The 15,524-nt window shown below is 42.9% G+C and overlaps 1 protein-coding gene across 5 annotated transcripts in view; it reads right to left on the reverse strand.

Annotated features, from left to right (window-relative positions):
* PDZD2 (PDZ domain containing 2) overlaps positions 1–15,524 on the reverse strand; it is a 396,035-nt gene that overhangs the window by 41,511 nt on the left and 339,000 nt on the right. For all 5 annotated transcript variants that reach the window (XM_072958814.1, XM_031676863.2, XM_015235444.3 and 2 more), the window contains 4 exons: positions 11,196–11,307; positions 4,206–4,351; positions 1,060–1,179; positions 120–234 (listed from right to left, as the gene is read on the reverse strand). In XM_072958814.1, coding sequence (XP_072814915.1) covers positions 120–234; positions 1,060–1,179; positions 4,206–4,351; positions 11,196–11,307 — 493 coding nt within the window. The remainder of the gene's footprint in view (positions 1–119; positions 235–1,059; positions 1,180–4,205; positions 4,352–11,195; positions 11,308–15,524) is intronic.

Genomic DNA, 15,524 nt, shown 5'->3' on the forward strand with positions numbered 1-15,524 from the left:
CTTGACTACCAAGCCCACAGCCTTAGCTGCTGTGCTATTTGCTTCACACCTTGCAAGGGAACAGATTCTCCTAAATCAGAGCTCAGTGCCCAGGGGGACCGCCAAGAAGTTTCTCCTACCTTCTTTAAGTCTTCCATCCTCTGCAGCTGACCCATTTGGAAAAATGGTCTTGACAAAAATCCCCATCTGTCCTCGAATGCAGTCTCGACCACCAGCAATGCTAAAGCCAAGGCCCTACACGCAAACCAGATGGGGGTCCAGGTTGTTACTGAAGTATTTAACTGAGGGCATCAGTCCCTGGGGCTCTATTTCACTGAAGGCGCCCTTCCCATTGTAGTATTTAACTGTCCTTCCCAACCAGGTTTGGAGTTAAGCTAACCAGCTGTAAAGTCAACTTTGTGTTCCCTTCACCATTTCCCTCCTCAGATCCATTTGCATTATGCTAGCTATGCATTACATTAAAAGGAGAAAGTTTTAGGTAAACAAATGAAGTTGCCAATGTTTGACAACCTATGACCTCCAAAGATGCCAATTTCACACACATCAACTAACCGCTCATGAAAGTCATTTCATGCTATGCAGGTGCCATATTTGTTTTATTCTTTTGTTTCAGTCTTTCCAGTTTGTATAATACCAAAATAAGCATTTTGATATTTGTGTAATATCAAATTATTTGTATTCTTCTTCTTATGATAATGGCAATACCATGAGATTCATTCAAAAGGATAGCTGAGAGTCTTCCCTGAAGCTGCAGGGCCTGATTTTCTTTCAATAATGGTAAAAGTTGGGGCCTTCACTTCATCTTTGATTCTGCCCTAGCTGGCAGGTGGTGACTCCTTAAATCATAAGGGCAAAAAAGGTAGGACAAAGTCACTTGGAGGCCACAGGACAGCATGCCAGGGAATCCACTCAAATCTATCCAAAGGCCACTTAATTTGTTCTTCTTCATACTTCTTTTTTTTTTTTCGTGAAAAAGCAACAACACTAAAGAGTAAGCATTTCACAAATATATGCTAACGTTTACCTGGAGAGTAAAATGGTGCACAGAAAAGCGCTCACCTTGCCTTTTTCTTTGTACAGCCCAATAATAGAGATGACTGATGGCCGAATGAGTCTCCAAGGAGATTCCACCTGAGTAGCGCTTAGCGAGCGGGTGGACTTCTTCACAATGTGGTATTCCTAAAAGCCAGCACATGGCAGGGTCAGGGACGGGCTCACTTATCCTGCTGTGGAAAATCTCAGTGGTCTTTTGTGTTAACCGTTTTGCTCGGGCCTCTATCTGGTCCAGAGGCTTAAGTAAAGTTTACTATAAAGAACATTGAGGGAGTAGCCCCTCCTTCGATTGACCCCCGTGCCTTCTTCCTCCACATCAAGAACTGCTTGGAGACCACCTGGTGCTGCTCTTCTCTCAACCCCACTCCGCACACCCTACTTCTTGCTTCCGCGAGTGGAGTTAGGAACCGGAAACCAAGGGGCCTCACAGATGCAGAATGATCATCCTCTGGTCAGGTTCTCCCTTGGAAGTCACCCGTGCCCCCATCCCAAATTCATAATCATGGTTAGAAAGTATCTCACCATTTTAAGCTTAATTCACTCACTCAAAACTTAGTAAGCCTTTGTTTTTTCTAAAACTCAAACCACAAACCCAGACAACTGTTATTCTATATTAAAAAAAAATCCCGCTGAGAAACTGCAGGAGCTTCAGTTCTAATCCCTCACATTTGGAAAATAAAATACTTTCCCACAAGCCACACTTTCCCTCTCTGGCACGCAGCGGCTCAAAAACCTCAACTGCTTTTTCCTGCTCCTCACCCGCCATGTACATGTGTGTAAGCAGGGGGCACTATTTATAACACAAACAAGAGAGTGAATGAATGAAGTGCTAAAACTCTGCTACAGCCTAGCTCCCGGCTATTCTTCCTGGAATGTACATTTCTCAAATGACACAGATAGTCTCACATAAATTTTTTAAAAAGTCATTTCATGTTTAATATGAGAAAAGAGACACCGGAAAATAGTTTTTACCCTTAATTAGTATAGTTTACATTCAAAGGTAGAAAAGAGATGTCTGCTAATAATATTTTGGTATTTCTGGCAGCTTAGAACAATTATATTTGCAGTTTTACAAAATTATGTGTCAGCCACTTTGGCCTCCCAGACTCTGATTCATTAAAAAGATGATGTTGGCTTGGCAAGGTTATTACCCTTACCGAAACCATCATGGAGATGCCCAGACACAGCCCATGGGTTTTCAACCCGCGAATACATAGGTTCATGTGTAGACTCATAAGGAAACTCCTCCCCTGAGCTCCAGTCTCCAGCAGCACCTCATTTCATCTTTCCTTTGGGAACCAAGGGGAACCAGAGGCCCGCACGCTTCACTGTTCTCTTGAAGAGTTTCAGGGGTCCCACCGCACTTTCCAGACCTCTGTTGTCCAATATGGCAGCCACGAGCCACCTGTGGCTATCTATATTTAAGTTAAGATGAATTCAAATAGAAAATGCACTCCTCAGTCCCACTGGCCACGTTTCATGTGCCTTATAGACACAGGTGGCTGCCCTATTGGGCAACACAGGTGTAACACATTTCCATCACTGCAGAGAGATTTCTTGTATAGATCTATTCTAGACAATACTCAGGGCAAGGAGAGAGAAAAGGAAACAAAAAAAAGAAAAGAAAAGGTGAATCCTGGGAGGAAAAGAAAAGGCAGAAAATAAGAAGAGAAGACAAGAGAAAGAACACTCTGAAGAGGAAAAAAAAGAGTTTCTTTTAAAAAAATCTTCACTAGCCTGTGCTTCCTGGTTCCTGGGAGCCTGGTTAGAAGTAGGTATTTCTGGGCTATAAACAGTGTTAGATTCCCTCAGCAGGTCGGTTAGGAAATCACCTCAACGCCGGGCATCCTCGGCCATGGCGGCAGCAAGCCCTCTCTCATCTTGGCCCTAACTGAACTAACTCAAACAGTCTGACAGCGCGGCTCTCCTACGACTTCCTGATCTCCCCTCGACTCTGCTGCTCCCAATGGGTCTTTCTGGGCAGGCCACAGACCTGCCTCCAGACACGGGTCTGGAGGAGCTTTAACCAGACCCCGTGCAAGTTCTTTGCTCTGCTTTTTCTCCGAGCTCCAACTCTCAAGTTGCCCTTGCGTGGATTCAACACGAGTTATCTCCAACAGCAACTGCCTCTGAAACGTGGGCACTTTTAAACCGTGTTGGTCGGGTCAAACGTCCTCCACAGTGATTCTGGCAACTCATGTTGAGAAAAATACTCAACCGCTTTGAGACTCAGCTCTCTTATCTGTAGAAGGTGACACACCAAAAGCAAGGGCCCAATCCAGAGGCCCAAACCAGGTCTTTCAGAACTCAAGAGTCTCCAAGCACCTACAGGTGTCCCTGTTGCCACACCCTCCTCCCCATCCCTGCTTCATTGTGGGCCTGGGGACAAGATGCCAGTGACTCTTCTTGAGCCCTCTGGCTGATGGCACCAGGACTCGAAGAACACTCCTCGAGTTCCCCAGACACTGAGCCTGCCTCCAACTTGGTCCTGAGACGTCCACCTGGCTGCAACGGGGCTGAGGGTGATGTCACTGAGGAACTCCTGGGCAGGGTGATGGAGCCCCAAGCTCTGCTGGGGACAAACATGCACATCACCCCTACCTCACCCGTCGTCTCTGCAGCCTCCCTGACCTGGGCTGGCTGAGTCATCACTGTGTAACAGGGAGGACCCCAGGCACGGCGCGCACATGCACACACACTCCCTCCCTCTCTTGCACGTCCCCACACCCACCCGCCACCGGCTATGCTGACACGTGACACACCCACTAAACGAGATGGTGGTTCACCACAGACCGTGAGGCGCCGTTGTCTCCTGGCAGTTGAGAGCCGCTCTCGTTTCCAAAACACACAGTAGGAAGAGGATCAAGATTTTGAACTCCAACAAGGGATTTTTTTCCTTCTCTACTATTTTCACATCTTAGGCTGCCTTCCTTTTAGCCTCCCCAGCTAGACCTCACTGACAGTACTCTATTTCTACACCCAAATGCCCCTGGCCCCCGCAGAAGGGAAGTTCTTCAGGGCACCGAAGCTCCTGCTGGTCTCTGAAAAAATCAAAGAAAACCTAGGGACCCAGGGCTGGAAACATGCTCTTCGTCCCTAACCAAGTAACTGAGCCTGGAAAAAAAAGCAGGGAGCCCCACGGCCCTGCCTACCTGTGCTGTGCTCGTGGAGTCCAGCAGCTGGGGAAGGGAGTGCTTCCGGCCGTCTCGGGACACCTCCAGCATCCTGGCCCGGGGGTCCCCGTTCCGCACCATCAGCTCATTGTATTCTTCAACAGACTCTAGACGGTGTACACCCCCTTGAAACAACAGAGGGAAAACATGACTGGATACAGAATGGAAAGAATCTAAAGAGCATACACAGGTGTCATCTCAGTGCCTTTACACCCACATTCACGGTCTCTCAGAAGGCCCGGTGTCCAGTGCTTTCACAGCACCCAGCTCACTGCGGTCTACCATCCAGCTCTGCATAAGCTAGATGTGTGTTGAGGCCATAGTGCCAGACTACGAAGAAAGCGCTCATTTTTGAAGTGACCAGCTTGGATAAAGGGCAATGTTTATGTTTCATCCAAGTAAGATGGAGCTGTGGTTGATAAGGTAGTAAACAACAGTGCTGCGAATGCGTTCAGCAGATGCCTTTCTAGTGATGGAGGACTGTCACTCTGTGGGTGGTACTGTTCCATTGTTGGGGAAGCTGCTTTTTTTCATGTGTAGTAATGACTTTTTCAGTAAACTTTTAAAGTATAACAACTTACAGAAATGTGCACAAATCATTAAGGGTCCATTCAGTTCCATGAAATTCCACCAAGTGAACATGCCAATAACCAACATCCAGACTAAGAAACAGAATCGCACCAGGTCCCCAAATCCCCTTTTATGCCATTAACCACCCCCCTACCCAAGGTTAACCATTACCTGACATCACTGATTACTTTTGCCTATTTTCAAACAAGTGAACGCACGCAGTAAGTTCGGTTTTTGTATCTGGCTCCTTGTTCTTAGTTTTGTGAGTGAAATTCTGCCATGCTATTGCAAGCCCGTAGTTTGTTCATGCCATTTCTGCATACTATTTTATTGTGTAAACACATAACAACTTATTTATACATTCTATGCCTGAGGGACAACTGATTTGTTTCCAACTTTAGATCTAGAATAAGGGTCTGCAAACGTTTTTCTGTAAAGGCCAGATAGTAAATGTTTTAGGCTTCTATGGGTTACAAATGTCTCAGCCACACATTCTTCAAACAATTTTTTTTATAATGCACTAGAAAGGTAGAAAGCCTTTCTATCTGTGGGCCATACAAATACAGCTGTGGGCAGTGGTTTGCTGACCCCTGATCTATACTGTTATTGGACATCCTGTGCATGTCGTATCTACTGCATGTACCTAGGAGGGGAGGGGCTGGGTTCCAGGTATGTGTTCACCATCACCACGTGGTATCACCAGGGTGCGTGAGTGCTAGTTTTATTGCTTCCTTGTTATGCTTGGCAGTATCAGTCTTTTTAATTATAGCCATTCTGGCGGATATATATTGGTATTTCACTGTGTCTCACTGATGACTAATGAGATTGAGCTTCTTCTCAAATATTCAGGGCTGTTTTTCTTTTGTAAAGTTGTAAAGAGGCTGTTCAAGCCTTTTGCTCATTTCCTTTACTGGGTTCTCTCTGTTAATTTACAGTTTTTTTAAAAATTGTTAATATATTTTGGATGTGAGTCCTTCATGGCATCTATGTACTGCAAATATCTTCTCCATGTCTGTGACTTGACTTCTCACTCTCTCAGTGGTATCTTTTGATGAACAGAAGCTCATAATTCTAATGTGGAATATATCACACTCTCCCTTTACAGTTAGTACTCTTGTGTCTTAAACTATTACAGTAAAGATTTTTAAAGGGATCTTTATCAATACCTAGTTTTTGATACACTATTTTAAAATTAAATAATTTGAGGGAATTTAATCTTTTAAAATTTATTTATTTTTTGTTGACATATAGCTGATATATCATATAAGTTACAGCTGTACAATATAGTGATTCACAATTTTTAGGTCTTTTTTTCCCTTTCTTCTTTTTGTTCTCTTCTCTTGTGATGTGATGACTATCTTTAGCATTATGTTTGGATTCCTTTCTCTTTTTTGTGTGTGTACATCTATTGTCGACTTTTGGTTTGTGGTTACCATGAGGTTTTGGTATAGCAATCTATATACATGTATGACTACACACACACACACACACACACACACACACACACACACACACAGGATTGTTTTAAGTTGCTGATCTCTTAATTTCAAATGCATTTTAGACACCCTGCATTTGTATTCTCCCCTCACGCTTACTGGTTTTGATAACATATTTTACATCTAATTATTTTGTGTATCCTTTAACTGCTTATTGTGGGTACAGATGATTTTACTATTGCAGTTAAGCTCTGCTGGCCTTTAAAACCAAATGCGCTTGGGGTTCTTTCTCCTGATGCTGGAACCTCGGGCTGGGCAGCCGGACGCGGGGCTCAGAACTCTCACGCCTCTGCCACTTAATTATTCTCCAGTGTGTGGGTTGCCTATCCAAGGGGTGTGAGGCTCTATTATATCACAAGCACACCCCTCCTACCATCTCGCTGTAGTTCCCTCTTTAGGTTTCCAGTTGAAGGTCTTTTTTGGTAGGTTCCAGTCTTTCTTTATCGATGGTTGTTTAGCAGTCAGTTGTGTGATTCACAATTTTTAAAGTTTACTCCATTTATAGTTATTATGAAATATTTGCTGTATTACCCGTGTTGCATAATATATCCTTGTAGCTTACTTACACCTAATAGTTTGTACCCCTTAATCCCTTAACTCCTATATTCTTTATCAGTTCATCTGTTGATGGACACTTAGGTTGCTTCCATATCTTGGCAATTGTAAATAATGTTGCTAAGAACTTTGGGGTGCATTTATCCTTTTGAATTAGAGTTTTTGGGGTTTTTTTTTTCAGATGTATACCTAGGAGTGGGAGAGTGGAATTGCTGGGTCATGTCGTAATCCTATTTTTAATTTTTTTTTAATCTGAAAGTATTTTATTCCATTTTCACAAAATACTCTCATTGGGCATAGGATTCTAGATCATTCATTTTTTAGCCCTTTAAAATGTTATATATTGCCTTCTTGCTTACATTTTTCTGAAAAGAAGTCAGCAAACCTTCATTTTGTTACCATACTGTATATAATTTCTCCTCTAGTTGCCCTATTTTTAATTTTTTGAGAAACCTCCATACTGTTTTCTACAGTGGTGGCACCAATTTACATTCCCACCAATAGTGTACGAGGGTTTAAGGGACTTTAATCTTAAATGATGGATCAATTACATTGAACATAACTATAATTACATTACAACGTTTACATTATACACCATATATGTGTATATGCACGTATATATACACGTTTGTGTATAAAGCTACATATAGATTCTTTGAACTGTCAAAATATCCTAGACTATGTAATGTTTCATTTGATGACCTAAAATTTCAATTTATCTAAAAATTTCTCAGGCAGTTTTTCATGGAATAAAACAAGATGATTTTGTACTCTTTTAAAAACGATCTATTGATGAGCTTTTAATAATGATGGAAAGTTAGAGTAGCGCTGATACAGTTATATTACAAGGGACATCACTAAAGGTTTGGTTTCTCAAAAATTACTTATATTTGTGATACAAATTGCAGGTTTTCAAACACTTGAAATTCCTTTGCAATCAAAGAAAAACTTTCATTTAAAAAGATCACAAACCTAAAGCATTAACATGGATAAATCAAAAATACCAAAATTAAAAGGGAAACTTGCTGGCAAAATAGGAGATATGAAGTAAAGAAAACTGGTTAGAATGTTAGGAAAAATGTTCCATGAAATCACTTTAGTCATTTTGGGGCCAGACTGGGCAAAACCTGAGTGGAAATGGCTGGAACCTCTTTACAGAACCTCCATAATAATTCATGACTTAATAATTCACAACCAGTTGATCTATCTTGGCATGCTTACTCATCTGAAAAAGATTTATTAGAAGAAAATTCCTTTTGAGCTGACAGGGAAGCACTTGCCATCAACAGAAGAGAAACCACATACAGTAGTGTCTGTAGATAATATGCTGATATGTGAATACCAGAGTGACTCACTTTAAGAAAATATGAAATAGATACCCAAGTTTACAGGACAGAGAAATTAGGAGCTGATCACATTAAAATCTCCTATATTCAAATGTCTTTAGACTGAACATATTTCACAGCACTGAATGAAGAACCAATTCCTTAAGCCTGTTTAACGTGCCTCCAAATTACTTTTCCAGTCTTATCTCCCACTACTCTGCTGCATGAATTCATTGCTTTAGCCTGCTGATTCTCAAAGGAGAGGTTCTGTCCTCCATCAGCATCCTTTCCAAAACTGGGGAGCATATAAATATCTCTTGACGTTTTACCCAACTTCGCCCGCACCATCACCTCCCATGCCAAGTCTCCTTCCCCCTAATCTCTCTGCTGGGTTGAATCATTGCTACTATTAGATTACTGGATCTTTCAAATAGACGAGGAGGAAAAACAGTTGCCAAAAACTTCTCTAACCAATTCTTTTCCCATTGTCCCTAAATCTTTCTCATGCATTTTATCCCAAGTCTAGACCACTGTTTTCCGCCTCAGGTGTTCCACCAAGTCCTGTCAACATACTGGCCTTCCTTTACCCTGCATCCTCTGGATGGCTTTCCCCAGCACCACGACCCAGAGAGACTTCCAAACTCTGTACCTCTTAAGCGTGTCTTATTATCACGTACAAGTTCTTGAGAATCTTCCTATCTGAACCCATTCAAACATCTTCCCCTCTTGAGAGGGAAAGAGAACAATGATAATGAAAATGGAAATGACAATGATAAGCGTGATATTAACGATGACAGTGGTAACGACGGTGGCAGCCACTACGTCGTGAGGGCCCCTTGCTGCCACATTTTGGAATGGTTGCGCCATGTGCATTCTCTCAACTGGATCTTTCAACAAGTGCCGGCACTTAGAAGGCACCCACATTGATTTGCAGAATAAAGTTACATTATAAGCCTCATCTTACAGATGAAAAAAACAGAGACCCAGAGAAGTCAAGTCAGATGTCCCAGGTCACACAACCAGTAGTGGCAGAGTTAGGAATTGAACACGGTTCTTTCTGACTTCATGCATGTGCTTCTTCTGCTGTATGTCCTTGTTATGGCATTGGATATCTGGGGAAAATATAGGAATAGAGGGTGGCATCCATTTGTGGCAAAGAGTAGTCAGTTCTGGATTTACTACCGAGCTGAATGTCCTGCATGTTCAAAACTAATAGTATGAACACAGAGAATCATGGACCTGGGAAGTTGTCAGTAATGTCCCCCTCCCCACGTCTATATCTGTAAAGCCCCACACTGGGGAATGGGATTCCCTCTAAGATCCACAGGAAACTAAGGGGTAGGCAGGAAGAATTCTGCTTGGAAGGCAGTTCTTTTTGCTGACTGAATGAGTGACCTTTGGGATCCCCTTAACTTCTCTGTTCTCACTCATAAAATGAGGAATGTGATAGCACTGGTTTCAAAGGTCCCTGTACTTCCCCAGAGCTCTATGACCCTCCCCTGGGAACAGTCTATAAGGTGCCAATCAGACAGCTGACCTAAAGATCTCCTCCCCTCCCCCCCCCCCCCCGCGACCCCACCCCAAACACACACAGGGTTTAGATGCATTTCTCTTAGTCGTACCTCCGGGCTAAAGGGGAGTTGGTCATTATCTCCATGGGAGGACCATTAGCATGAGCCCCCCTGCAAGACTTAAGTAGCTTCTGATTGTCACGTTGCTTTTCATGGCAAACACACATCCTAACACTCAGACACTACCTAATTAGTCTGAGTTACGAACACAAAGCCGTTCATTTTGTTACCCAGGGTTTTTTGTTTTTGTCTTTGTTTTTGTTTTTTAAAGTGGATGTATGCTATGGTCCTAAACTTGCCACCTTACCTGAGAATAGCAGAGGGGCAGGCAATGTGGGCGGGGGTGCTCTTGGCTGGCAGCCACAGACATCACCCCTCCAATGATTTGGGCGGCAGGAAGATACAACTGACATTTTGGGGGGTGGTAACACCATGCTTTGCACTAGGTGCTTTTCCATGTGTTTTTTGTTTGTTTTAATCTGCTCAGCCTTTCAAAGTCAGGACTGTCATAGCTCCTTTTTTAGGTGAGGGAGTAGAAGTTTAGGAAGGTTAAATAACCAGCCCAAGGGCTGAAGAGTAAACTGGATTCTGCTTTTCCTGCTAGGCCAGAGGTCTTTCCTGGGTGGGAACCAGGGCTGATGTCTCCATGAGACCAGCAGACACAGTGCTGAGGGCCCCTGCCACTTTTCAGGGCCCACAGAAATACTTAAATTTTTTTTTAATTCAGAAGAAAAAAATGAACATAATAGTAATGAATAGATCATAATTAATCCAGCTTGTATCTTTATAGCAATGCAACTATAAAATATAATTTTTAGTTTTCTTTTTTTCCTTTTTCCCAGTCGAAAGAGCCTGTCTAGGAAAAAGTGCCTCAGACCCATGAAAGTCACAATGGGTCCCCACACACAGCCTCCGACTCTCTCAGGGCGAAGGCCAGCTGCTCTGAGGATACACCCAGGAAATGTCAAATCTATTTATTGCAAAAGATAAACTCCACCCCAATTCCATCTCATTTCCCCTCCTGTTTAGTTGAGATGCAGATGTGATGTAAATAAATAGCTATTTGCCCCATGTTCTGATGGACCACCAAGGGTTTAGGGGAGAGGTATGCTTGCTGGGACGACAGGCCGCCAGGAATATCTTACCATGAAAGGGTCACCTTAAGTCCTGTTGAAGTAAATGAATCAAACACAACAGGAGATTTAAGTTTAAGCAGAGACAAACAGAGATGTTGACATCACTTCTTTATGACTCAGATGAAAATACTCATGTGGGCAGCCAGGCTGAAGGCAGTTGTTATGCCCGGGGCATGTACCATCAAAAGAGAGAACAATTTTGAGGTTTTAAGAAAAAAAAAAAAAAAAAGAGCTCATCCTGCTAATGACTTAATCTTCCCAATCCTGAGGCTGGATGCTCATTTTCAGGCAGGCGTATTAGGCAGAGTCCACTTACCTGAAAGACGACTCTTGAGCTTCATTTTACTGCTGCCCTGCTTGGGACTTTCCAAGTTCCCCTTGGATTCCTCGGGGCCACATGCATCCTGGGGCTCCTCCGTCCCAGGCATCTGAAATGCAGAGAGAGCCCAGAGCTGATGGGAGAGGCTGGCTGTGATCACTGATGCCATCCTCAAGGCTCAAGGTACAGCAGTATAAGTGTCACATGAGAAAAAAGGCTCATCGGATCAAAGCAGAGCCCTTCAGATAACCTGGAACCACATAGCCTCATGTTGACAAGTTCCTCCTCAGCACCCATCTGACCAGCATCTCACCATGCAGCACAGGACCAGGGAGGTTTCAAACTGCAAAGGGCCCCAGGGGCTGTTTTGTCTCTTGAGAGAGCAAGTGGGTCAAGGTCACCCAGGTGGTCACAAAGCCACAGCTAGAGTTCAGTGCTTTTCCCTACAGTGCAAGCTGCAGCAATATTATAACCAGAAATCTAAATTCAAATCTAAGATTCTTAAAATACAGTAAAGCTTTGATTTTTAACTACAACCAAATAACTACATGAGCTACATGTAACCGAATAACCACACTCCTGGGTCAACTAGATATTCCATGTGTTATGCTCCTGTTAAAAAGAAACAGCAAGTCCAAAATGGAGTCACTTGTGCTAAGCTCCACTAAGACTTAATACCTAAAGTAAGTGCAGTTTCAGACTCTCCTAGGAGTAGAATTTTAAACCGGTCGATTTGGAATCTCCTTGTCAGTGAGGTAATATGCCTCAAATCCCCTGTTTTTCTCTAAGGGACAGTAACCTTGTCTGAAATAATCTGATATCAAGCAAGACCCTGTGGGGTCCTCCCTGTTATGAATCTTTCTGGGTCTCCCATTTCTGGTTTGTAGGAAATAGACTTCATTCAGTCTCCTGGAGCTCCCCTGCATTCCAAAGGACAGATTCAGACAGTTGCTAATCAGGGAAAGGAGGGAATGGGAGGAGCAATCAAGAAACAATAGTGCAGCCTTGGGGCAGGGTCCCGGTTGTTTCTCAAGGAATATATACAACTATATCCTCAGTTCCTCCGCAAGAACTAAGGTCCCCCAACCCCTCCCTGCCTCTTGTTTATGGAAAAGCTGAAATCTCCCAGGCCTTAGATGGCTTTTTTCTGGGAGACACTGCGTCCACTAGATTGCGGGTATTCTGATTAAAAGCAGCTTTCCTTTTTGTTTTCAAGACTGTTGCCCCCAGGATCATACCCCTGCCCCTCCCTCAAATAGAAACCAATTTCTCTTATCTAAGTCTCAGGGGGCAGCTGCAAAGAGAAGAAACAAGAACTGATTAGAACCTGCGAGAAGCCCAAGATGGTGGAGGATTTGACTTCCAGTGGACCCTAAGCCTCATTATACAGTCATTGTAATATATTAGCATGCTAAGTGACACACCCACCAGCACCCTGACAGCTGATTGCCATGACAACAGTCAGAAAAGTCCACATAAGGACGGAAAAGAAAGGCAATTGGCTCCAACACACCTGGAATGAGGATATGATGCTGGAAGCTTGCCATAGAAGTCCACATGACCTGCCCAGGGCTGGAGCTGCCTCTACCAGCCATCTTGGCTGACAGCTCCCCCTCAAGCCCCTTTCTTTCCTTTTCCTCTTCTGAGCAATAAAAAAACCATGCCCTTTGTCCCTCTGCCTCTGCTGCAAATTCCTTCACAGCCAGTGGCAAGGACTCACACTTTTATGGGCTCCCTAATTTAGGGGTCTCTCTACCTGCAAACAGATCTATTCTTGTAACTTCCTTGTCCCACCCTCTTTCTTCCTATAAAACCTTCCATTTTGTACAACTCCTTGGAGTGCCTTTCTACTTTCTAGACAAGATGCTGCCTAATGCTTGAATCCCTGAATAAAGCCAATTAGATCTTCAAATTTACTCAGTTGAATTTTGTTTTTAACACACCTGAGTACTGATTAAACACCTTCCAGAATCAAGCACCACCCAGGACACACAGAGGCATCTACATAGTCAGCCTACACATCTGTAAGCTGTGTGTCTACATTATCAGACCCCAAGAGGTGATGTAGAAAGACTGACCCCAAGACCCTCCATCTGAGAAGCCCAACATGCTAAGAAGAGCTATGCTTATTAGAGAGAAGAAAGAGATGCAAGCACCTAAGAATGTTTATATAAATATCTGGGGAGTAAATTTACATGCACAAAACTTAGGAGATACATCAAACAAATAAGCCTTCTCATTTGCATTTTTCTTGAGACTCTAGATTAAAAAAGTCATATTAATTAAAATAGACAAGATTCATACTAAGGAACATGTATTACGTTAAAAAGACACAGAAGATTTCCTTTATCACGTAGCAGCCATTGGAAAGTCATGTACTTATAATGTAAAAAAAAAAAAACCCTGAATTTTAACAGATAATAAAAATTATACATTATATATCAAATTCAGTTTATGAAAATGTATAAAGCAAGCAGAAGAGTAATCTCCCAGCTTTTAAAAGAGGTAACTGTTTACACCTAAATCTTACATGTAACGTAAAAGATTTCGAAGATTTCCCCCATTCCCCTTAAGTTCAAGTATCTTTCTGGATGAGACGGAAGGAATAAAAGAAAAGGTCTGAGAAATGAGCAGATGTAGGCAAGTTGAGGAAGAGGCATTGGGAAAACAAATTAATCTTGATATATAAAACCAAGATAAATTTGGTGAATTCCTACCACAATGTCAGGGATTGGCAGGTCTCCAGGTTTAAGTTAGGAATTAAAGGCAAGAACAGAACCCTGAGCGTGATTTTAGAGAGTCTCTAGAAGGACATCTTTCTCGACACCAAATTGGGACATCACCTCATACACAGCGCAAAGAAGCCTCTTGGAGACGCGCCAGGGATCGGGCACAGAAGGAGACATGCAAGTAGAACCCATCCAGGGAGAAGCCTCAGGGCCTTCCCTCCGCTTGGCTTGAAACCTTTATGGAAAGAATCTGTCTCCAGACGGTAAACAGTCATTACTGGAGACGGAGTTACATTCCTGGTTCTTGCTGGTTACACTACCTGACCCAGGCTCCCAGAGAAGGGTATTCCTCGGTTTGCAAGCCATTGCCTCCCCCGGTGCCCATGACGTGGGTGGCTTATTACACAGTGGCTGAGTCTCAAACCATCAGAAAGGCTGACTGAGAAGCTCACACCAAGGGAGGGAGACAATCCCAACCAACTGTTTCTGGACCTACGAGGTTTCCTCCTCCCCCTCCCCACTCCAGTTTTCCAGCACAGCCCCAGACTTGCATACACTCTCAGAAGACTCACAGAAGGAAAGGGACCTGCCCGAGGCTGCTCAACTCATGACAGGCAAGGCTGCGACTTCACATGCAGTCTCTGGATTCCCAGCTCCATGTATTACCATGATATTTCCCTCCTCCAACCGAAGATGCTTTTCAATTAAGTTAATACTCCGGATGATCAATACTGTGCCACAGAGTTTTTCACCTCAAATTTTTTGCATTTAATTTTCACAGCAAACATGACAGATGAGGAAATAAGACTGAGACCCTAAAGTAACACCCTTGTTTAGAACACACATCCAGGATCTAGGGTAGATTGTATGTGACGAGAGTACAAAACGAGTGGTGTAGCTTTACACGCACTAGGTCGAATCTGAAAATGTTTATGATGCAAACACAAATGCTGTGAACTCTTCTTGCTTTTCAGAATCTGAAGGAGGTGGTTTAGAGGAAAGAACCACAGCCTTAAGAAACAGGGTTTTCTTTTTTTTAAATCCTTAAATGTACCAAAGAATGAAGTGAGATTTGGATTCTATGATCTATAAAATACCAAAAGAAATTTTATGCTAAACATGGTGTATATTATATAACTACTGAAAGCCTGTAGCTAAAAGCTAAAATCAATCAGAATGACCCAGAGATATCTCATAGGGTTGCAGAAGACACACGGATGAGCTCAAGGCAGAGGTGAAATCTTATTTCACAACCCCCTGTTAGCATAAGGTTCTGGATTTAAATGAAACCATTTCCTCTTATAACAAAACAAAACAAAACAAAACCCAGTCTGTTATGGTTTTAGGTAGCTTGTAACTCAATGAACAGGAAGTAGGTTGCTTAGATACATTAGTTCCAGATATTTCAGGAAGTAGCAACACACAAAGTACAATTTTGATAACAATGAACCTCTCTTTAGTCTTATGACTATTGCCTGAAAATGTCCACACTCTAAGAAAGTCCCTTGGCTGTACTTTTTTTCCCCCCAGATGCACAGAACAAATCAAACTGTTCTGGAAATGATGCCATTTTAGTTATTCTCAAATGAAACGTTCA

This window comes from Vicugna pacos, chromosome 3 (genome assembly GCF_048564905.1).
Source record: "Vicugna pacos chromosome 3, VicPac4, whole genome shotgun sequence".
Classification (NCBI taxonomy): Eukaryota; Metazoa; Chordata; class Mammalia; order Artiodactyla; family Camelidae; genus Vicugna; species Vicugna pacos.